We start from the raw sequence: 24,558 nt of genomic DNA, 5'->3' as shown, positions 1-24,558 counted from the left end.
CTGAATCCATTTTAGGAAAAAGTCCTGGCGTTTGCTGGACTTTCTTGGGCGCTCTGAGGCCTTCCTCACAGCAATTAAACCTCTCTCCTTGAAGTTCTTGATGACCCGATAAATGGCAAATAGGGAATTAGCAAATAATTTCAATTCATCTGATCACTGTGCATAACATTCTGGAGTACATTCAAAGGCAGTAGATTTTGTGAAAATTTATATTTGTGTCATTCTCAAAACCTTTGGCCACGACTGTAGTGTGAAGGAGCAAGTATGTTGCAAAAAGGAGCAAGTGTGTTACAGAATTGCAACTAAAGTGTACTTTTGTTTAAGGTACAGTCATACTTTGTTTAAGGTATCGTGACAGCAACTAAAGGTTTCTTTGGTTTAAGCATGTGTCTATAGTATACAAGCAATGGGCAAAAGCTGTAATAGTGGGAATTGTTGTTTCGGATTTTGGGAAATAGGTTTATTATTATATTTTTGACAGTTATAAATGTATGAATTTAAAGCATTGTGACCGAATGTATCAAATATGACAAGTCAAGAGTCATATGGAAGTTGATTTTCTTTTTTTTTTCTTCAAAAGACTAAAATACTCTATTTACAAATAATCAGAATTGTATAATATATTTCATGGTTCAGGCTTTATCACAGAGGTGGGTATCGAGGGCCGAAGTCCTGCAGGTTTTGGATGTTCCCCTTCTCCAACACAGCTGATATATGATTAGCTCATCAGCATGCTCTGCATAAGCCTGATAATGATCCTGTTGATTGGAATCATCTTGTGTTGGAAGTGAGAAACCTCCAAAACCTGCAGGACTCCGGCCCTCGAGGATCGAGATTGCCCACCTCTGCTTTATCAGGTTAAAAGGCTATCATCTTAATCGACCAGCACAAATGTGTGTATTAGGCTAGCATGGATATCTGTGCAAAAAGTTGTTGTTCATGTTTGTGCAGTACAAGCTTTGAGTAATTTTGAGATTCAAAAGACAATGAAAAGGCTGCTTTATAATGCTGTATGCAATTTGAACAATTTTGGTCTATATAGGGAGCGTAAACAAATGACATACCCTTTGGGTTTTTTGAGTGCAAGTTGGAGGAATTGGTAGATGCTGTTGACGTTGAAGCTCCGCTTCCACAGCCTGCAGTCTAAACATCATTTGTTTCAGAGCCTCCAATGGACCAGGCTGCTTACAAATGCTGCTACTATCATGACTGTAATCCTGAGATGAGGAGGAAGCAGTATATGGAGAGGAATATTACAAGACAATATCAAACACTAAATCTAACAATAACAACAAACTAGAGACTACATTTCTTTCTAGAAATACTTAGATATTGTTCCAAAGGGTTTTTTAATTATTCCTTTACATTTTATTAACTACAGTATAGTGTGGTTCTCCAACAAAGCCTCTGTTATCTTAACTCTCACAAACCACTGAAAATGCCTGATGTGAGGGTTTTCCAAGGTGGACAAGCATTGGAATCAGCTCTACCTGCTTGGTTTCCTCTGTCAAAGCCCCGGTGATGACCTCTGCTGCTCCATTCGAGTCTCTGCATCATCAAGCAACAATTAGAGATACAGGACAGTATCTATTGTTAATCAATGAAAGTAAATAACAGCAAACGTGTGAATGCAGGCAATCTTACATAGAGAGCAGGGGACCTTGAGAAGTCGAACAGAGCTTCATTTCTTCACTATTAAATTCTATATAAAAAAAACATGCATATGAAAATGATAAGTGTCTGGGATGCTGAGGGACAAATTTTAATATGTTGTATTAAACAATATAATATACACGCCAAAATGAACAGTTCCTCAAATTAAATATTAACCAACTATTTCGTGATTTTTTAATTACGTGCTGAAAATCTTCCCAGCGGAGCGATCACCAGCCAAACCGGATGATTTATCTAATTTTTAAATTTATTTGGCACTCATTTTCCTCTTGGTAATACAGTATTATCAAGAGGAAAATGAGGGCCACCAGAGCCAAAAACAAAGAGCTGACAGCAAGCATCAAGAAAGCCTCGGCTTCCAGAACCTCCAGCCAAAGCCACAGCGCATCGAGGCCGTGTACTGTGAGACTGCTTCAATTAAACAATAAAAACAGAGCGACCAATTTACTGAAAGCTCGTCATTGCCATCTTCAGAGTGAAGACAACGCCATAATCCAATGATGTCACGCACGCACGGTCAAAAAAGGGGTTGTTGATAGTCAGCTGTCACGGATTGCGAAATTCACGAAAATATCTCATTTTTACGAGGCCTTTTCATCACACTTTCACCAAAATATAATTGAATCATATTATTTGTACTTTGCACTCCACTTTCTTGAAAATATTTTAGGATGATTTTGTCTCATGTCTCAGGCACTTTAAATGAGTAAACATAACCTAATAATCTGAGTTTGAAGATTTGCTACTTAGGGACATTGCAGTTAATGAGAACGAAGGAATACAATCCACTAATCTTACCTGAATCTGCAAGACTTTGTGCTGCTCCAAAACTCTGCGATAGTGAATTCAGCACTTGATCCGCTTTCTGGATCAGTGACTCGAGCCGGTTATCTGACAAAAGGAGAACACAAACAGGAGTCAACACAGACAATGTGTACTTTTAGTCTCACTATATCATTTCCTAATATTTACCTCTCAGGAGAGATTCTGCGAAGTCTGAGCTTTTTCTCTCTGAGATCAAAGATATCTGTTCAGCAAACTGGAGCCTCAGATCTTTTAGACTTTGCTGGGTGTCATCCTGATTTTTCACACGTAAGCAAATTTAAAAAAACACACACATTGCATTTGTTTTATTAAATTTGTGAAAAAAGTAAATGGACTGAGCTTCTTTAGCGCTTTCTACACCATTCATGCAATGTTTTTATTATTCCTTAAAGAGATCACATATGCTTAAGTGTTAAAAGATATCAATTCCATCATACACATAAATAGTATTTGCAAACCAAGCAGTTGATCAAGAAAAGGCATTTTGATCTTCTACCTGGTAAGGTGTCTTGCCAGGATCACACTTTGTCTCTGCTAACCAAGAGGGCACTCTGGTTATTGATCCTACTGGTGGAACAACACCTTCAAGAGTAAAAAAGGACAAAAACATGGAAGAGACTAATGGGTTTGTACAATAGATCATTTACTAATAGTCACGGTACAACAATTAATACGTTTTCCTGAAGAGAAAAGCATTCTGGTGAGAAAATTAAATAATTGTGATATGTTTTAGATTCAGTTGCAGGAATTATTTGGAAAGTCAGCTAAAAAAAGTGTTGAATTAATAGTTGAAGTGGAAGTCAACCTTGAACATTTCTTGACAATAATATGGTATATGTGACCTCACTAGTCTAAACATGACATTTTGATTAATATTACATTTGTAGAATAAGTTATGAAGCAAAATCCAGCCATTTTTATCCATCTCAGGGTGCGGCCAAAATGCCACTTGCTGTAGTTGTTCAGGGCTCAGGCAACAACCAATCACAGCTCACCTGTTTTCTGAAGCTGAGCTGCGATTGGCTGTTACTTGAGACCTGAGCAACATTGATGTCATTCAGTCGACAGCAAGTGGCAAAATGGCCGCCCCCTGACATGGATAAAAATGGCTGGATTTTGCTGCTTAACTCATATTGGGTGTGACAATCAGTGGATCTTATCTTATCTTATCTTATCTTATTCCACTGACACAATATTAACCAGAATACAATATTTGGACCAGTGGGGCTGCATAGAACATGTTAATGTTACTTCCCTTTTAACTCATTAAAACCGGGAGCACGCAAATGCGTTTCTCTTCAACCTTTAAATCCGGGAGAGTAGATACGTCATTTTGTTTTGTTTTGACCAATTCTTGGGCTCTTAGCCGATAAAATGCATCAGAATATACACGAGAGGGTGACGTGGGCCTTGTAGCATATCCTGGAATTTTATTCGCACTTTTATGGCTTACAGAGATTCGTGGGAGTTATAATATAAATGACACGATTTACGACGGCGCTGAAGGACTTCGAATCAGTGTAACCAGCCGACAGTGGCATATTGTTAAGAAATATGTTAGACAATGAGGATATTGAAAATTTAAACGGCTTTGTAACGGAATGGACAATGAATAATTACCACTTGATTCCCCGAGGTTATTACAACTGCGCTCCAGCGTTGAAGGTAAATATACCCGCAGATGCGCCATTTGTTTGTTGATTTAAAAAAATGCAGAGATAGAAGGTTTATAATAATAAACTTATGTTCGTGTGAACGCCACAGGTAAGCTCTGAAATGTTTTTGAAATTATGTTTCTATCTGCTTCAGGAGCTGAGATATCAATTATTTTTAATATTGTTGAATTTCCAGGTAGGAAAACTTCAGGTTTTGGGGGGTCATTAATAAGGACAAAAAGAAGGAAGAAATAAGGTTTGAAATTGATTGCAGTTAATTATGCTGTACCAAGCTTGTCACCAAAGTAGACCTTTGATGAGGGAAGTGGGTCGTTAAGGTCGCAATCCTGGATCCAGGCAGGCCCACTGCTGATTCCAGTGTGGCCCAGGTCTGCCTCGTTCCCATTGTACTTGCATTGTAAACGGAACGACGAAGACAGCAATGCCTGCTCTGACCTCGCTGCTCTGTGTGCACACTTAGAGATGGAGATTATCTTAAATTAGACTATGCTCTTAAAATAGAGTAAAAGACTCAAAGATACCGGTGAATGGCAATTACTGTTAAGCATCTGACAAAGGGGACATCTTGCTTCAAAGTGGAAACTTCAGGTTCTTCATGGCACCTGGTGGATGATATAGATTTGTCAAAATCCCAAATGATACACATAATGTAATAATTAAGGACAAGCGCTCGAACCTGCAGCTGCTGCAATTCCTGCTTAAATGTGGGTGGGATATGATCTCCATTGCTTTATACTCTGGTTTGGATGAGATACGGGCCTGAGAGGTGACAGACTGAGACAAGCGACCTGAACCGGCCAACAAACAAGAGAAGGAACACACTTGAGGTTCGACTGCTAAATAATAATTTGATGATTACTGTGGTATCCATCAACAATTTAAGTTCCACACACACATTACAATATAACTGACCTTGGATGAAAGCAGTTGTGTGGGTGACAGGCATGGAACCATCACGGGGGATAGACAGCAGTTCGTCGGTTGTCATCGAAAGTCTGTCGCGGTTGTCGCAGTGACGGAGGGAACTGACTGGGAGTGTCAGGAAATCCATCTCTCTGTCTGTTAAATGTTCCCTGAGATCTACAAGTAGAAACACAAAACAGACCTTATAGTGCAGGAAAATCCATCCGTCCATTTTCTACACTGCTGGTCCTCAGTGAAAGTTGTAGGTGAGCTAGAATCTAACCCAGGTGACTTTGGGTGAAAGGTAGGGTACACCAGGACTGATTGCCAGACAATCACATGGCACAAATAGGCAAAAATTCACAGTCACAGGATTAGGATACTGTGCCGTTACTGAAAGATATTATAACATTTTTAATACTTTATTTCATATATTAACCATTGTTATACATTATTAACATTTTAATTCTTTATATTAACCATGTGGAAATGTTTTATAGATGTGAAGTAGGTAAAGTAGTTTTGAACTCAGTATAATTTGACCTTAAGGTGGGACCCATTGTTTAGTCTAAAAAAGTTCCTTCTCAGCGTTCTATGCGAAAACACATTTCTGTTCGTGAGAGAGAGCGCACACTCATATAACTATGTTACATTAGGAGCTGTTGAGTTCAACTTGTTTGTGAGATTTTGTTATGGGAGAAAGTACTGAGAATTGCCTTGAAAGTATATTTTGACTAGAGACGAATACAGCTGTATCTGTGTCCTGAGAACTCTGTTTTTCAACCTGTATTTTTCCATTATATAACACATTTACTTATTCATGAGGGGCGGTGTTGGAGACACTGTTCTTGCGATTTGATTGTAATAAAGTGTGGGCTCTTCGAAAGAGGAGTAGCATTATTGATCTGAAACTGTTGGAGTTTGATTCAATGATGTAACGGAGATCTCCGGAATAAATCATCCTGCGCAGGAACTCTGTTCATTTCTTATCCCATAATTTGATTTATTGGACACGCAAAAGTATGGATTTTTAATATACCTTCTTCAGATGGTGACAACCTGACTGCAAAGACGTTTGACGGTTGTGGCGTTCGCGGACGGTTTGAATTCCTGGCGCCATATTAACTGAGGTAAGTGGAGTAATTATCCACGTTTAAGGAATTCTTTCTGTTTCGGACCGCTCCGGCCGCCATACGTTTTGTAAATAACTAAATCAAAGGTGGGATTTGTGTGAACAGAGGTATAAGTTTAAATTGTTTGGTTGTATGGAGTCCATGATTGTGGATTTTCCTACGGTATTTGAAAAATACACATGTGGTGACGAGCAATGTTTATGAAGATGCTGTCACGTTGAATTGAGTGCAAAAGCATGGGGAAGTCATCTTAAAAAGCATTTTGTTTTTATAAGCGTTAGATATTTGGATAATTGGTTTGAAATCCATATATATGTGTTGAAGTTGTTTGGATAAGTGGTTTGAAGTCCACATATATGGGTTGAAGTTGAGAGGAAGTCAGCTTAAAAAGCATTTTTGTTTTTATAAGCGTTAGATATTTGGATAATTGGTTTGGAGTCCATATATATGTATTGAAGTTGAGAGGAAGTCAGCTTGAAAAGCATTTTTGTCTTTACAAGAAAAGCATTTTGTTTTTACAAGCGATAGATTCTTGGGTAATTAGAAATGATCCTTGAATAAAATAAAAGTCAGCGGATAGACGCAGCAGAGAGTACAACTGCTGTTATGTAATCGGGACAAGATATTGCTCAACTTATGGAAGTCAGATTGACATAAAACGGACTTAATATGCCGTTTTAAGATCAATCGCTAGGTCTGTTGAATAATTGGTTATTGATATTCTTAGACAAGAGATATTTGCTCAACTTATGGAAGTCAGACCGACATAAGAATATTTGGAACTCCTTAAGATCGGTCGATGGGTCTTGGAATATTCGGTTATTAAAATTCTTAGACAATACTGTTCAGCTGGGACAAGAACAGTTATCCGGATTTTATATGTTTTGATATGTCGTACAAAGCGACATGTCTTGTCTGTCCGTTGTGTGTATGCCGTCTGATCGGTGAAGAACCTCTGACGTCACGGTAAAATCTTAAAGTGACCGCGACGAGAACAGTTGACTAATTCTGTTATAAGTGAGACGTCACTTCATTTTAAATACTAATACAACTGAACTATGATAATCTACAATATAATATAATAAGCTACAAAATACGGTAGTTAAGAATTAAGAGGAAACATGGATTCTCTATTCGAACGCGAAACAGAATGGTTTGACCCAAATGAACTTCCGTTGAATTTGGACGGGATCACGCTAATCAAACAAGTTGGTAATGCATGTGCAGTCGCGATTGGAGTTTTACCTACTAAACAAAGACGTGAAATAAAGAAAGAACTGCACGACTGGATGCATGAATGCTGTGGAAAAGGTTATTTCCCGCCGTTGCAATCTGAAATATGTCTAATCTCTTTGATGAAGAACGTTGAACTTGCGTGTGTGAAAAAACGTCATGAACTAGATGAACTGGTACGAGACACATCTGTAATTTCTTCGAGTGGGAGAAAAGCCAGAAATGAGCGAAAACTTGTTGACAAGATGATGAGTAATGCTAGAATGCTAGCTTTAGGAAGTTCTGTAAAAACATCTCGTATAGCCGTGTCGCAAACGACTAATAACAAAGAGGCTGAAATGAATGAGAAGCTACTAACTCCAACTGCACCGCTATATAGTGCGCCAGTAAACCCGTTTACAAACTCGCCATATGCTGCTGCTATACAAATGCTACACGATGTACAAGCACCAATAATGACGGTAAACAGTGGTAATTTGGATGTGACTTGGACCGGTGAAAATCGTGATATAACTGCCGAACGTCACTCAGTCTCGCAAGCTTCTAATGCGTTGGCGGCAGGCGTAACGGCGTCCGTTGAACAATTACGTGAAAAATTAAGTGTACTATTGAATATGAGAGGCGACCCACAAGAAAAAATGGATAGAGCGGCAACTTTTCAATTAGAACTGACTAGACATGCAGAAATACCACAAAAGCTGCGTAAATCATGGCTTTCTACTTTAGCTCGCTTCGAGAGAGAGGCGAACGAAGAATTGACAGAAATAAACCGTCAACAACGGGTTGAAAAAGCGGAACACTATGAACAACAATGTTCTTCTGTAAGGACTCATACTTATCAAATTGATGACCTTCAGAGGAAGCTGTCTGCGCTGACAGTTGCTGTTAGAGGTACGGGGGAAACAGATGATACCCAAATTCCCGAAGAGACTATTGCTAAAGCAACTCGCTCAGGAAAAAAAAATAAAAATAATATACAAGCTCCAATGTTGAGAAAGGTGGATCCTGCTTCAGGGTCTTCGGCTACAGTGTACAAACCCTATCTTCCGTCCGATTTAAGTGTGCTGTTGCAAAAACTTCCTCCAATACAGTCTGGAGGAGAAAATTGGCTTAGATTTGTGCAGAGAGAAGTCATAGGTCAAATTTTGACAGCGGGAGACATGCGTGCACTTTTAACTAATGCATGTCCCTTATCTCAGCTAAACGCGCTGATGGATGCTTCAGAAATGTCACCCTTGATGGATGATGAAGCATTAATACGGGAAAATTATGAGACACTATTTAGGACATTAGGCGAATTATTCCCAATCCCGGATATTGTCATATCTGATTTGGTGTTCACGCCAAAAGCTGATGAGGAAGCTGCTACCTTCATTGACCGTGCCCTTGTTGAATATTCATTAAAAACTGGACACCTGCCAACTGACTCTCCATTATATTCACAAGTTTTCAGAGCAGCTGTGCTGAAAGGAATTCCTAAGTCTGTTGTGCAGGCTTTGGACTCAAATCCAGACTTGCCCGGTGCAGACCATGCCAGATGGTTGGCTCATCTTAAACATCATTTGAGAAGGTATGCAAAAGATATCGACTCAAAAACTGAAAAACGTAAGATTACTGAATTACAATTAGCAATTATGCAATTGCAAACTTTAAAGAAAAAAGAGGAGCCACTTATTGCTCCGGCCTCCACTGTTGTCTCATCACCTAATCCTAATCCTGTGAGAGAGTGCGCTGTGTTTCGGTCAGGTCCTTTTGTGAGTCGAGAGCAATGCTACAAATGTGGTCAAATTGGCCACTGGTCAAAAGAATGCCGACAGCAGCCACATGACGATTGGAACACAGGACGCAGCGAGCAGAGAGGCCGAATGAGCCCCTATCAAAATCAAGATGGTCGCCGCTTCTATCAACAATATGGTCCTGACTTCTATCAACGCCGTGGCCGCGGCAATTACTACCGTCAGAAGGGGCGTGGCTCACGTGCGCGAGCAGTGTCACAACAATATCTGCCTTTTCCCCCTAATCAGCATTATCTGCCGCCACCTGCCGGACAAGAACAGTTCCTGCCGCCTCCTGTCGATCAGCGATACCCAACCCTATCTGATGAACAACATGGGTTCCTGGCGCCACCTGGTGGACAGTTTCCGCAATGACTGGACCCTCAAGTCACATGTACAGGTCTGGATGAACCAATGATTGACATTTCAGTATGTGGGACTTCCTTATCATTTATGGTAGATACTGGAGCTCGTCACTCTACCATTATGACACTGCCACCTGGAATATCCCTCACCACTGATGGCATTTCGCTGATTGGATTTAAAGGAGAACAAGCTACTCTCAATCTAACAGCTCCAGCACATACACAATGCTTCACCCAAACATTTCTACATGCATTTGTGTACGCACCGAACTGTCCCGTGAATCTTATGGGAAGGGATCTTCTCGTAAAAACTGCTCCATTAATCCAGTGTGGGTCGAAAGGACTTACGCTTCAATTCCCAGATGGACATACTCATCACTGCACGGGTAACTCCGCCTTCACCCAGTTTCCTGTGGCGCCTCAACAAGCTATGACGTGTACCACTTCAGACGTCTACTGGGCTAAGATTGACACTGATTCTTCCGGGTGGAGGGATGCTGAAAAGTTCTGGACAAAATGGACTACTTGGGTTCGTAACCTACACTCATACAATATGGTATCTGACTGCATCCATTGTACTCTTTTTTATGACAGATGTGGTGATGAGGTATACAGTGAGGAGTTCCGTACAATTATGGATAACGTCTGGGAGTTGCGTATAGGTCATCTGTTCGCAGGTAGGCCCGGTGTGGCTTTTTCTGTGAATTTGACTGAAGAGCAATCCCGCTGGTACAAAATGGCGGAACCAGCTGATAAATCCGTGCTGCCATGTTATCCTCATGTATCACTGATGGTGTCACCCCGGCACACAGCGAAAGACTTGGGTCCATTTGTCCTGGCTTGCACAACAGCTACTGATTGGCAAAGCACTATACACGCAAATCTACTTTATTCCAACACTCTTGATGCTTATTGGATTAAATCTGATATGTTTGCTTCCATGTCAATTTTAGAACATCAACTTTTGGACCGACACCATGGGAGGGAAACTTCTGACAGCGATTTTGCGGATAACATATTAAAAACCCTGCCCGCTGCACTGTGGTCTGACGGCCCAACTGATGTGGGTTTGTGTACTGTTGCTCCAGTGACTTTTGAAATGAAACCTGACTCAGTTTGGGTGCCACAATACCGAATGAAAGATGAAGGCCGACTTGGCATCTCAACAACAATTGATGGTTTGCTAAAAGCGGGAGTTCTCTGTAAAATTGAGAGGTCAAATTACAATACTCCCATTCTCCCAGTAGAAAAGAAAAATACTGGTAAATATCGTATGGTGCATGATCTCAGAGCTATTAATGCTAAAGTTTTGACACCTGCATTGCCGGTGCCAAATCCCCATTCTGCTCTGTCACAAATTACTCCATTACATACGCATTTTACTTGCATTGACCTTGCAAATGCATTTTTTTGCATCCCTCTTCACACATCTATGCAAAAATATTTTGCATTTATGTGGAATAATGAGTGTTAGTCCTATACCCGACTGCCACAGGGGTTTGTGTTGTCTCCTGGTGTTTTCAATGCTTCCCTTCGACAGCTGCTGTCACCTCTCCAACTTCCTACTGATGTCCTTTTGGTGCAATATGTGGATGATCTACTTTTAGCTGCACCGTCCGAGGAGACCTGCTTGCAAGCGACACAGCTCATTCTGAGCCACCTGGCTTCGGTGGGCCTAAAATGCTCCAAGGACAAACTCCAAATTGCTCGAACTCAAGTTTCTTTCTTGGGACGACTTATATCAAAACATGGAACAGGTATTTCTCCGTCACACAAGGATGACATCTTGCACCATCCCAAGCCGACAAATGTAAGACAAATGTTGGTTTTTCTGGGTCTCTGCAACTATTCCAGGCACCATGTTCCAGACTTTGCTGAACTGACTTATTCTCTTAGACAATTAGTGAGGGAAAAAGGAATGAAAAACCTGTCACATGTTCTTAATTGGACTCAAACGGCGGACAACTCTTTTGTTCTGCTGAAACAATTTTTGTCATCAGCTACGGCTCTGGTGGTCCCTGATTATAAAAAGATGTTTTTTCTTGACGTGTCGGAGAAGCCTACCAGTGTGTCAGCTGTTCTTTTTCAAAAGGGGGAGAATAATGATAGGCATGTTTGCCTGTACGCCTCAACACCTCTTGAAAAATATGAACAGCGACACCCTCTTTGTGCAGCTTTTGCTTCCGCACTAGCTCGCTTGATTCAAAAAACATCTCATATTGTATTACATCACCCGCTGACAGTTCGCACGTCACACAGTACTGTGCAGTACGTAACTAGCCAAGCATTTACGATGACTGGTGGGCGACAGAGGAAAATTGAATCAGTCCTGACACAACCTCACATTTTGTTTATACATGAGGGAATTAACATGGCAGAAGGCATGTTGGAGGGCCAATCCCACTGCTGTACTCAGCGAATTGTGGAAGAGAACACATTAAGAAATGACCTTTACGATATCCCACTAGATAACCCAGACTTGACGTTATTTACGGACGGATGTTGTTATAAGGGAGATAAAGGACTCCAATCGGGTTTTGCTGTAATACAAATGACTGGAACAACTTTTGACCTGAAAGTGGCAGACAGACTCACAGGGCCTCAGTCAGCTCAAAGAGCTGAATTGGTAGCTGTGACAACTGCCTTGAAATTAGCAAAAGATAAGACTGTGAACATGTACACTGACTCGGCTTATGTGATAGTAGTGATATACACGGCTATTAACGAATGGAAGAGAAATGACTACATGACTGCTTTAGGGACACCTATCAAGCACTATCAAGACATCCTTGAGTTAAAAGACGCAATACTACTACCTAAGGCCGTAGCAGTGATTAAATGTAAAGGACATTCGAAAAATGATGATTTTGTGTCAGTAGGAAATGATCATGCCGACAAGGCCGCAAAACAAGCTGCAGGCTACAACTCAACACTACAACTGGTGGTGAGTGAAGGTGAATTGGAGGACGGACCAAAAATAACTTCAAAAACAATAAAACGGTGGCAGGAGAAGGCGAGTCCAGAAGAAAAGAGTGTGTGGCTGGAGAAAGGGGGAAAAAAAGATGAAACAGGTATTTGGAGAAAAGAAGGTAAATATATCCCATCCCAGAAACAATTAAAAATTCTAATTTCCGAAGCCCATGGAATGTGCCATGTTGGTGTAGAAGAAGTAATGAGACGATTGTGCAACTGGTACCATCCTTATATGAGACAAGTGGTTAAACATGAACTGCGAAACTGCACTGTTTGTAATAAATTCAACAGTATGCCTACTTCGAAACCTTTTCCCGGCACTCAAGATCCGGAAGTGACTGGTCCGGGACAAGTAATTTCAATGGATTTCACCGACATGATAAAGCCAGTGCAAGGATACCGATACTTGTTGGTGATAGTGGATTCCTTTTCTGGCTGGCCGGAGGCATATCACTGTAAATCTGAAACAGCAAAGGAGGTGGTAAAACATTTGATTAATCATTACATACCATCACATGGGTTTCCCAGGAAGATTCGTTCTGATAACGGATCTCACTTCAAAAACGTACATTTGCAGGAAGTAGAGAAAGCATTGGGGCTAAAACATGCATTTGGTTCTGTATACCATCCTCAATCGCAAGGACAAGTTGAACGAATGAATAGAAATATTAAAGAAAAATTGGCTAAAGCACTCGCCTCATCAAAATTGAACTGGTTACAAGCACTTCCTGTTGCTTTAATGAATGTACGCATGTCATTAAATTCAGCTAAAGGCTGGACTCCATTTGAAGGTCACAAAAACAGACCATTTCCGGCTCCTAATGTGCCGCTGGGAGAGTCGCACATTGCAGGACCTCCAGTACTCAAAGAGATAGTATCTACGTTCTCTAAGTTAACAAATGAACAGCCAGATGTTCCTCTAAAAATGAATAATTGTGAATATGTGTGGTTAAAAGTTATTAAACGTAAATGGTGTGCCCCCAGATGGACCGGACCCCACAAGGTGACAGAGAGAACAACTTGTGCCGTGCGCTTGCATAACAAGGGGGACACCTGGTTTCACCTCTCATCCACAAGGCCTGCTGGACCTGGGCCAAAACCCCCACCAGTGACCTGACGAGCCAACTGAGAAACCAGTCGACCGCTTCCCGTGTCCAGTTGACGACCTGAGGACATCACTCAATGGAGATTGAGTTTCGTTGAGGACATCCCTCATTGGAGATAGGAGGCACGTGTCCTTTTTCCGGGGCATTCCACAAAGAATGAATCACAACTTGGGAAGATAAATCCCGGTGATCAATCTTGCATCTCTGGCAGTTGGAGAGAGGCTGAAAGACCCTCTTCACAAAAAAAAAAAGGGCTCTGTTCGACCTGCTAGAGGGGCCTGCTGAATGCTGCTCATGATACCTGAATGCACCATTTACACAAGAAAATAAAGAAAGTGACAACTGTTTAAAAAAAAAAAATATATATATATATAAAAAATAAAAACCTGCACAGACCATTCAACAAAGACCTTCATCACGAGATGGCTGCTTCGAAGAGACAATGCGTCTTCAATTGCGTCTGCACCATGACACTCTTTCTTATACTGACTGTTATGCCAATTTTGTGTTTTTGGGATCCCCTACCCACAACTGTGAATGTAACCACAAGAATTCGTGTTAAGCGAGACATTAACTTTCCACACATTCCCTGGGTCATATCCAAAACGTATAATGATTCAGTTACTGTGACAGTTGCCCCAAACACGAACACTTCTGTCAAAATTCCCATTACATCATTGAAGGGATATAGAGGAGGGAGAGAGACAAAGGGAGGAATATGGGTGAAATATTGGTGGTATTTGACAGGGAATGTTGCGCAACTAGATTGGGGTACTTTTATAACCACCCAGAGTGGACAATATTGGCCACCGGGAAAGAGCAAGGAGGCTGTCTTCTTTTCTAAAAGGATAACACTGCGTAAAATGGGAGGTCAACTTGAATTGACCTTTTCCATTCCCGACGGGAATATACGACCAGCTAATGTAACTCTATATAACACCTCCTGTTTTGGATTACTGTTATGGGCGTGGTCCTGTGGAGCTGACCCACGTTTTCCCATTCTAATCTGTGTAAATAAGACTATGAGTAAGCTAGACCAACCAAAAATGACTAAATACTCTAGGGAGAATGGGGTAAAAGCTGCAAGTGTACCGATTGATGGTGTAATTGAATGGTTTCGTGTTACAACAGGAGTGTCCAAAGGCAGCAACAACTGGCTACTGCTGGCGAACGAGGCAGGACACGCCTCTGGTAAGGATTGTGTGGTATGTGTGGGACCACGACCTTTATTGCGAGTAATCCCGGCTAAAATCGAGAAACAATGTATAATGGAAATTATGAATAAAACTGTCCCAAATACCGAATGCTCTCAATGGGACAAGGTGTTTCCACTCGTGAATTGGCAGACAACCAAACCAATATTTTCAAATGAAATTGCAGATGGTAATTTTTCATGTATTAAAATGACAGGTACCGGAGAACAATTGGGAGAACTAAATCACATTTCACACTGCACTACAATAATAAATGTGGGTCAAGAGTTTAAGCCTCAATCAAGAGCTGACATTTGGTGGTGGTGTGGAAATAATCAAATATTTGACAAGTTGCCTTGGAATGTGAAAGGATATTGCGCTCTCATTACCCTCCTTCTGCCAGTACAACTTTTCCCCACCTCGGTTGATAACCTTTTACAAATGATTGACACTTGGGAACCACAAACTTCTCCTCCTTTTCAGAGAATCAAACGATCTTCTTGGCAACAGCAAAATGTCCCCACCTACATTGATGCAATTGGAGTACCAAGAGGTGTGCCAAATGAGTACAAATTGACTAATCAAATAACTTCGGGATTTGAATCCCTAATTTGTTGGTGGTGCACCATTAACAAAAACGTAGACAGAATTAATTATGTACATTACAATGTACAAAGACTAGGAAATTGGACTCAATCTGGTTTCGAGGCTGTACATGGCCAATTGGCTGCCACATCTTTGATGACTTTTCAAAACCGAATTGCACTAGATATGTTATTGGCAGAAAAGGGAGGAGTTTGCTCAATGTTTGCAGATCAATGTTGTACCTTCATTCCTAATAATACTGCACCGGATGGAAGTTTAACTATTGCAATTGAAGGCCTCCGGACACTCAATAGAAAGATGAATGAACACTCTGGTATAGATACTTCAATATGGGATAATTGGATGACTGTATTTGGCCGCTACAAAACCTTAATTTCCACAATTTTGATATCTGTTGCTGTATTTATGGCTCTGTTAACAATATGCGGATGTTGTTGTATACCCTGTATACGTTCACTTTGCGAAAGGATTATTTCAGCCGCGATTGAAAAACAGGACGTACGAAATAAGTCTTCTTATATGATGATGGAGTCTGTTGCTTCCTCAGTCCTGCCTGCTGCAACATCCGATGCAGATCCTGCTGGAATCTTTGTGTAAAAATGTTTAAATGTTTAGTTATTGGGCTTTGTTTAAGAAAGCCCAAAGGGCGGACTGAAAGATATTATAACATTTTTAATACTTTATTTCATATATTAACCATTGTTATACATTATTAACATTTTAATTCTTTATATTAACCATGTGGAAATGTTTTATAGATGTGAAGTAGGTAAAGTAGTTTTGAACTCAGTATAATTTGACCTTAAGGTGGGACCCATTGTTTAGTCTAAAAAAGTTCCTTCTCAGCGTTCTATGCGAAAACACATTTCTGTTTGTGAGAGAGAGCGCACACTCATATAACTATGTTACATTAGGAGCTGTTGAGTTCAACTTGTTTGTGAGATTTTGTTATGGGAGAAAGTACTGAGAATTGCCTTGAAAGTATATTTTGACTAGAGACGAATACAGCTGTATCTGTGTCCTGAGAACTCTGTTTTTCAACCTGTATTTTTCCATTATATAACACATTTACTTATTCATGAGGGGCGGTGTTGGAGACACTGTTCTTGCGATTTGATTGTAATAAAGTGTGGGCTCTTCGAAAGAGGAGTAGCATTATTGATCTGAAACTGTTGGAGTTTGATTCAATGATGTAACGGAGATCTCCGGAATAAATCATCCTGCGCAGGAACTCTGTTCATTTCTTATCCCATAATTTGATTTATTGGACACGCAAAAGTATGGATTTTTAATATACCTTCTTCATTACCTATAAACAACCAGTGGTGTAGTCCAGGGTATACGGCGTATACCCACTTTCTTTTTCAGTTTTCCATCTACCCACATCTAAATCCTCAATTTTGCGTGTACCCACTTTTGAATCCTCCTTGATGCACAGTTTTCGTTAAAGTAAAAGGACCACTGATTGTCACACCCAACTAAGTGGGGCGAAAATCGTTCTGCGCATTTGACCCATCCCTTGAGAGAGCGGTGAGCAGCAGCAGGAGCCGCGCTCGGGAATCATTTGGTGATCTAACTCCCCAATCCCAACCCTTAATGCTGAGTGTCAACCAGGGAGGCAAATGGGTCCCATTTTTATAGTCTTTGTTATGACCCAGCTGGGGATTGAACCCACGACCTCCCAGTCTCAGGGCGGACACTACCAGAAGTCCACTGAGCTAGTGCTCTGTGCACCATTGACCATTCAGCCATGACTCACCCTCCGCTGCATCTAACTAGCTGGCCTGTACTTGCTGCCTTATTGGCTAATAAAACACACGAGGACTGATGCGCCAATCAGAGAAAGCGTTGGGCGGGTCATGCAGAGGACTTTATTGCTAACACATGAGGTGCCAATGCCACTCCAGGTGATTGACAGATTACTCCGTCTCCTGCACGATGATAGTAAATCTGAGCGAGGCTTGAAATAAACATCTTTCCAGTGAGTGACGGCATGTATCCAAACAACATACTGTACATACTACGAAAACATCATTCACAGGTAAGTTTTAAAGTTGTTTCCAAATAAATCATTGTTTTAAACTACTGGCAGCAATATGACTGACTGTACTGGACAGAGGAGGATTTTGTCGCCAATACATTGTAGTTAAACTGTGCGTTTCGGCTAGGCTTATGTTAACGTTATGAAATGTAATGTAACACCTAACGTTTGCAAACTGCTCATTCACGATAATTTTATTATTGTGCATAAATACAAATGATGGTATTTCAGTGTTTCCCACAGATTTGAAAGCTACTTGGGTGGGTGGACTCCTGAGGGGTGTTCCCAGTCCTGCTACTTGCGTCTCCTCTAACCTCATGATCCACAAGTGAGTGACGGCGAACTAATGTTACATGCTGTATATCTATATATCTATATATATACATACACATACATATATACTGTATATATATATACATACTGTATATACATACTGTATATACATACTGATATATATATATATATATATATATATATATATATACACATACACATACAAGTGGATGACCTTCTAAAATATCAACAAGAACCACAAGACAAATCATAATTCAGGTGAAAGCCAACCTGTACATCACATAGAGGGATTTGCGTCAGACCTCTTTTGCTGCATCTGGGACACATGCATGCTTCAACAATCAGAAGAAAAGTCAATCGACAAGGCTTTCATGGAAGGCTTGCTAGGTATAAGCTTCTGCTCACAAAAAAGATCAAAGCTGCCCATCTCAACTTTGCCACAGAGTACCTGGACAAATCTGAAGCTTTTTGCAAGTCCCTTCTGTAGACAGATGAGTCCAAAATTGAACTGTTTGGTCACAACTAAAACAGTCATTTTTGGTGAAAAGTCAACACTGCATACCAGCAAAAGAACCTTATCCCTACAGTGAGGCAGGGTGGTCAGAATGTTAAGTTCTGGGCTGACTTTTCATTCTCAGGACTTGGACAACTCCACATAATCCAGGGAATCATGAATTCAGAGGAATATTGTGAAATTCTGGTTCATAACCTAAAGCCTTTCTTTGTGAAGTTACAGCCTGATAGAAGATGGATCATGCAACATGACAATAATCCAAAGCATTCCAGCAATACAACCAAGGAATGTCTGAAGAACAACAAGATTCATGTTCTGGATGTGCCCAGTTAAAATCCTGACTTAAATTCTTTCAAAAATACTGTGGCGGGACCTGAAGAGGGCAGTTTTTGCTAGACGCCCATCCAACCTCTCTCAATTGGCTGCATTTTGCAAGAGTGGCAAAAATCCCCCAAAGTCAGGGGTGAAAGTGGGCCGGAACGTTCCGTGTAGCACTGCGTTACGTTAAAAAACAAAAAAAGGCACTGGTCTGAAAATATGATGGCAACTGTCAAAACCCCATGTTATAAATAACCTGCCAGACTGCCACCCAAGAAGAAAAAATCTACTAACGTCACATTTACATACACAAGTCATCAAAAGCCTGGGGAGCGTGAGGCGGCGCGATTGCATATCACGCGTACAGACGTGTGTGTGGGGCGGCGCGGAGGACGCATTTGGAGACACGGTGCAGTGTGGCGAAAATTTGCATATTCGCCAAAGTTGAAAAATTTGAACTTTGTTCGCATTTCGCCTTGCGGCCTGATAGGCTGAAATATGTGCCACATTGGCTTCGGGGATGGACTACGTCACACAAAGCGTTCTGTCTGTCACCTGCGTGCAACAACACAGGCAGCCACTTAATACCCCCGTAAAAAAATGTATCCCCTCCTGCGAGTACAACGACTGTTTTTCAATAAATACATAAAAACACACGTGGGCTTTGTTTTGAAACAAGAACACAGTATTTATCGTTGAGAAGCAAAAGAAAAGCAAGCACTCACGCTGCATTCAACGACCACACACGCAGTACGAAATCTCAGATATACATAGAAAAACCTCAGACGACTGAATTTACTGTTTCTCTGTTTTGTTCCAGATGTTTGAAGTTTAGATATTTGTTTACAAGGAACCTTTTCGAAGAATCTCCACTTTTCCGTGGTAAAAGTTATAATATCCCACGACAGGGGATGCAATTTTTGTACGGGCGTAAATACTTTTGGCACGACAGCAGAACGCTTCCCCCCATTTTGGTGTGAACATAGCATAAAGTGCTTCTGAATTGTTCCAGTGTGCTTTTGTAGCGTAATCCGTTTCCAACGATATCTATTATTTATTTATCCCACGGAGTTCTGTCCACCGGCTCCGTTCTCTGTGTCTCTGACGAGTCACGTTGATGTGTGTACGTCTGTGTTTTTGATATCTGCTATTTAGTAAGTGAAATGGCCAAGGACTCCAATAACTTTGCCAACAAATACATAAGAATCTAGCAGACGACAGCGAGTTTACCTACTGCATTTGTTTCTGCGTGTACTTATTCGAGGTCTTCTTGGGGTGGACAATGGACTCTGTGGCAGAACCAACCTTCCCGATGACTCAATGTTTTGACTCCTGTCAAAATCTGCGATGTAGGCATCCAATGCTGCGGAGGCTGAGTCATATTCCTTTGAAAATCACAAATTAAAAAATAATTAAAAACATAAGAGTACTAAAATTTTTCAACCATTAACAAATTCTTTTTTTAACCACCACACAGATTATTATTATTTCAACCATTTACAGCAATTAGTTTGCTAGTGCCTGTGAATGGCAAAGAACCAGTTCAAGATGTACAATGCCTCTCCCCCAAAGTCAGCTGAGTAGGCTCCACTTACTCAATACCCAAAGGTAGACTTACCATTAGCGAAACTAGGCAGTTGCCTAGGGCCTCACGTTACTAGAGGACCCCATAAAATTCCTCATACACTATAATGGTCAATATAGTTTTTACTTATTTACACACATTAATTATGTTTGTGATCCAAATCATTTTGTTTAAATGCCAGCAGAAGGCTTCTTGTATCGTAGGTCTCCACTAATGGATCAGTCCATCTTAGTGTGCGTGTGCTTGCGTAAAAACAGAGCGGGCAGTGAGCGAGACTGAAAAAAGAACGTAAAAAAATGAAACAAAGTTATCCCGGTGGGGCCGAAAAGAATAAGGAGGAAAATAAAAAGTTTATTGCCAAGTATTACCAAAAAATGACAATTTTTTTCACTGCGTCTATGGCGACTGACTTACAGCCTGCAGCAGCAACAACAAGATCGACGCCTGTTGGGGACGCAAAAGTAGTGAGTAACTGTTCAGCTGGTGACATTTCCCCTCTATTGCACATATAGTATTTCTTCATCTCATTGAATTTGGGAGGATCAGTTATCGTTGCAGCTTACCAGCGGCATGACGGTTGCTATTTTTATATGTAGGACATGTACATCACGACCCTGGCTCCGTGACATTTTTAAGATTTTTTTTAATTAATTAATGTGCTGTTGGACAGTTTAAACAATGTTTATATATTTTGTAGCATCACTTGTTTCTTCTGTAAGTTGCAGCGAGCCTATTTTTAGGCTTGTCATGATGCATTATCCAAACTGGCCCAGAGGGATTTCTTTTTTTAAGTTTTGTCTTAAGAAGTCACCCCGCAAAGGAATAGTCTTTCACTTTAAGCATTAAATCATCATTTTGGGGGTATATGTTTTTTGCTGAGCAGGAAGGGTTAATGGGGTAGATGCCACGGACTTTCAACTTCCGGGTTTTACACATCAGCGCCACTGCTGGCCGCGTTCTAACACTCGCAGTCGCACCCCTGCGCCCCGCAACCGCGTGCTCCCGGCTCATCGGCAGGGGGGGCGGCTCGGCTATCTGAAATGCTTTGGACACTGAGACAGACACTACACACTCGCAGCCTCGCACCCGTCGACGGAAACACGCAATCGAGGGGCACAAAGATGGAAGCGCAAGTACTGGTGTCTGCTTGACACCTGTGCAATGAATAATGAGACTCACCTGTAGACGCTTGTAGTCTAAATTTTGGGCTTTTGGGGCTTTGCTCTAGAGACGTTCTGTGGGGTGTACTAATTTTTGCAACACCCTTATTTGAGTAAAACTGAAAATCTAATTCATATCATTAACCTTACTGTCATTTTATAAGTTAAACAGAGGTTATATAAATTTAGTCTTGTCACCATTTTGGAAATTGTTTTTGTGTTCATTGACAAATTGTTCAAAGTGTTATTTTTTAAGGGGGTGTACTCATTTATGCTGAGCACTGTACAATAGTGGCGTAGAGAGTGGAGTATTTGCCTCAGAGATACAGCGGAGCAGACACAATCCTCAAATTTCTACATTAGCACTTGAGTATACCACTGAATAAGAAGCCTTATACTATGTTGTGCGTGTTTGTTTCAGAATGAGACAGGGATGCGCTGTGAGAAATACAAAATTTGGATGCGCTGTGAGAAATACAAAATTATGTCATGCAATTTTAAGGAAAAGTACTATATTGGGATTTATAGGTCTGCCTTTAAAATGATCTAGGAAGGAATTTTATGTACTAATGGTATCGTATCTGGTATCAGTATCTTTGACTACTCAACAGTTGAGCATCGGTATTGGTCTGGAACAAAAATGCGGTATTGAACATCCCTATTTAAAATATATGTATCTGTCTTCTCATTCAAAAGGGCCCCATGCCTACCTTTGCCTGGGGCCCCAAATTTCTTAAATCCGCTCCTGCCAATACCCATGATTCCAGTGAGGATAATAAGCAGTATATGAAGAGTATGAATGGATGGTTTGCTCATACTCTGGTATTCCACAATCAAAATCATATAAGCAGCTCTACAAGTATGACATTCATATCATATGCTATGTTTTGTCAAATGACCTCAGTCATGATTGTGTCATTTCCACTCGCTGATCTCACGCCACTGAACTCTCCTGCAGCTGTGCAGAACTCCAGCCGTCACGCCAAACAGGTCTCCTCTGACCCGCAGCATCAGACAGACAAGTAATGACAGTGTTTGTGTAATCCTTGACATTGTTTGGTACAAAAGTAACCACAGTAGGCTACTTAACATCATAGTGCCCAGAAAACAAAATACTGCTCAATATTTCCTAAACATACAAAAACGGGAAGGATGGTACTTCAGGCATTACACACACACTGAAAATGCTTGGCTTTTTATTCAAAGTAACAAAGATTATCCGTGCGTAAGACATATGTTATGTTCTCCTTACTATAGCGCTTTGCTAGAAATTAATTGTATTTTGGTTGTGTTTAATTTTTTGGGTATTGTTTGTTCCACAATCCACTAGTTCTCTGCTATTTCTAATTGAACTACCAGTATTATATATTATTTCAATATTAGTCCTACTACTTCACAAATTGTCAAAAGGGTAATAACACATGTTCCATGGTCTACAAAATGTTGACATTGTCATTAGTCTGGTGATTAATGGTTATCTTTAGCTGGATTGTTGTCATGAAAGTGGATTTAAAAACAATCATGTTTGAGTGCTTTTACAACTGAAGAAACAGAATTTACCTTGTCTTTGTATCTGAAGGTTGTGTTGAACTCTGGTGACAATAGGCTCCTAAAGTAGCCAGAACTTGACAACAGTGTTGTTACCGTTGACTCTGGAGATATGATGTCACTCAAAGGGCTGGTAGAGTCCATGCTGACAAAACAATTCAAGGTATAACAAATGACTCAACCAATAATGCATTGGAATAAAACTGCGTAAAATGCTCACAGCTGGGAATGATAGCCTCAAAAGTATTTTTGCTTGAATTAAGACTCAACAAAAGTAAATATCAGTATCCGAAGAGGGGATGTTCCATTTGCCTGCCAAATCCGTCCACCACGTTGCAAAATATGTGTGTACAGTTGTCCAAATTTCATTTTATTGCTCCTTTTGCACAATTTGCTCATCAAATGGAATCGAAAGGTTACGGTGACCACGATGCTGTGGATCTTATGTGGCTATTTGAACTAAATGATAACGCAATGAACACTGCATTTGGAACAATTAAATATACTTATATACTCCAGTTTTACGCGTTTTACGTTGTCTTCTACATTAGAATAGTATTTATTTCGTCAAATACCTTCTTCAAATAACAGATATTTTGAGTTGTTTTGCTAATGATCGTTTAGCTAACAACGATAGTGAGTTTCAAAACTCGCGCAGCATATTGTATTAAAGGATTGCGTTCAGATAAATGTTACATTTATTTACTGCATCACATAATATAACAATAAAGCTTACGTTAAACTGTATCCGTCGTCCTCTCACTTTTTAAGCATTAGCACAGCCTTACTTCCTGTTGCTCCGAGAAGGTTTCAAACGAACATTCAAGGCTCCCGGGGCGGGGAACGTTGAAGATTACATGACTGGTCCACAATCAGATTAACTACAGTAACGTCTCCTATTGGCTTAGTTTTCTCGTCCTTTTATTTTTTCCTACTCCTTTGCCTCATCGATTGGTTAGATTTGAGCGGAATGTGTTGCTTGCTTGTTGAAACGATGACGTCATTCGCCCTTTTACGTTGCATGTGCAACTTTTTGACGTTAAAAATCAACATTTCACGGTTCATTCAAAACCCTTTTCTTCATTTTTAAGAACAGCGCATAAGTACAATTTTAAAATCCAAAAACAAGAGCGCAGTTAAGACTGATTCTTTGTGATTTTTTTGTGCTTGTATTTAAATTCATTCTCTTCTACTGTGTGTATAAAGATTGTTAATAATAATTACAAAATAAAAACTTTTGACGTAGAAAAGCAACCACTTGTAGACGTTTTGTAGTTACATAACGTTTATTAACAACCATAAACTACATTTCCCACAAAGCATGCTGATTGTTACCCGAGACACCCGAGAAGGGACAGCTTCCAGCCACTAGATTGCAGTGTACTATCCACATGATCACATCAATTACATTTTACCAACAACTGCAATTCAGAAATACCGAAATTATACCGAAATGTCCAGTAAGAGTAAAATTGATGCCGATGTAAGACTGTTTCAAGCAAGATGGAAAGACGAATACATGTTTGTTCTTCAAGGAGAAAAAGCGGTATGTCTTTCATGTTATGAAGCGGTGGCGTTTTTCAGAGAGTAGGACGTCAGTGATCACGGAGCTAAGTATGTCCAAATAAGCCTTTAA

General features: G+C 40.4%; 1 protein-coding gene across 3 annotated transcripts in view; it reads right to left on the bottom strand.

Moving 5' to 3' along the window:
• Positions 1 to 23,835, bottom strand: part of c14h18orf54 (chromosome 14 C18orf54 homolog) — a 28,507-nt gene extending 4,672 nt beyond the window's left edge. For 2 of the 3 annotated variants that reach the window (XM_077543024.1, XM_077543023.1), the window contains exons 1-13: positions 23,659 to 23,835; positions 22,935 to 23,067; positions 19,864 to 20,014; positions 5,088 to 5,255; positions 4,852 to 4,963; positions 4,714 to 4,777; positions 4,444 to 4,630; positions 2,996 to 3,081; positions 2,647 to 2,752; positions 2,473 to 2,565; positions 1,645 to 1,702; positions 1,491 to 1,548; positions 1,065 to 1,217 (exon numbers count right to left, since the gene is read on the bottom strand). In XM_077543024.1, coding sequence (XP_077399150.1) covers positions 1,065 to 1,217; positions 1,491 to 1,548; positions 1,645 to 1,702; positions 2,473 to 2,565; positions 2,647 to 2,752; positions 2,996 to 3,081; positions 4,444 to 4,630; positions 4,714 to 4,777; positions 4,852 to 4,963; positions 5,088 to 5,255; positions 19,864 to 20,014; positions 22,935 to 23,066 — 1,368 coding nt within the window. In that variant the 5' untranslated portion in view covers position 23,067; positions 23,659 to 23,835. Of the gene's footprint in view, positions 1 to 1,064; positions 1,218 to 1,490; positions 1,549 to 1,644; positions 1,703 to 2,472; positions 2,566 to 2,646; positions 2,753 to 2,995; positions 3,082 to 4,443; positions 4,631 to 4,713; positions 4,778 to 4,851; positions 4,964 to 5,087; positions 5,256 to 19,859; positions 20,015 to 22,934; positions 23,068 to 23,658 lie in introns of those variants that run through there. The other variant, XM_077543025.1, reaches the window with a different exon arrangement.
• Between the last annotated feature and the right edge of the window lie 723 nt (positions 23,836 to 24,558).

This window comes from Vanacampus margaritifer, chromosome 14 (genome assembly GCF_051991255.1).
Source record: "Vanacampus margaritifer isolate UIUO_Vmar chromosome 14, RoL_Vmar_1.0, whole genome shotgun sequence".
Classification (NCBI taxonomy): domain Eukaryota; kingdom Metazoa; phylum Chordata; class Actinopteri; order Syngnathiformes; family Syngnathidae; genus Vanacampus; species Vanacampus margaritifer.
The sequence above is the reverse complement of the archived record's forward strand: the minus strand, read 5'-3'. Positions and strand labels throughout refer to the sequence as shown.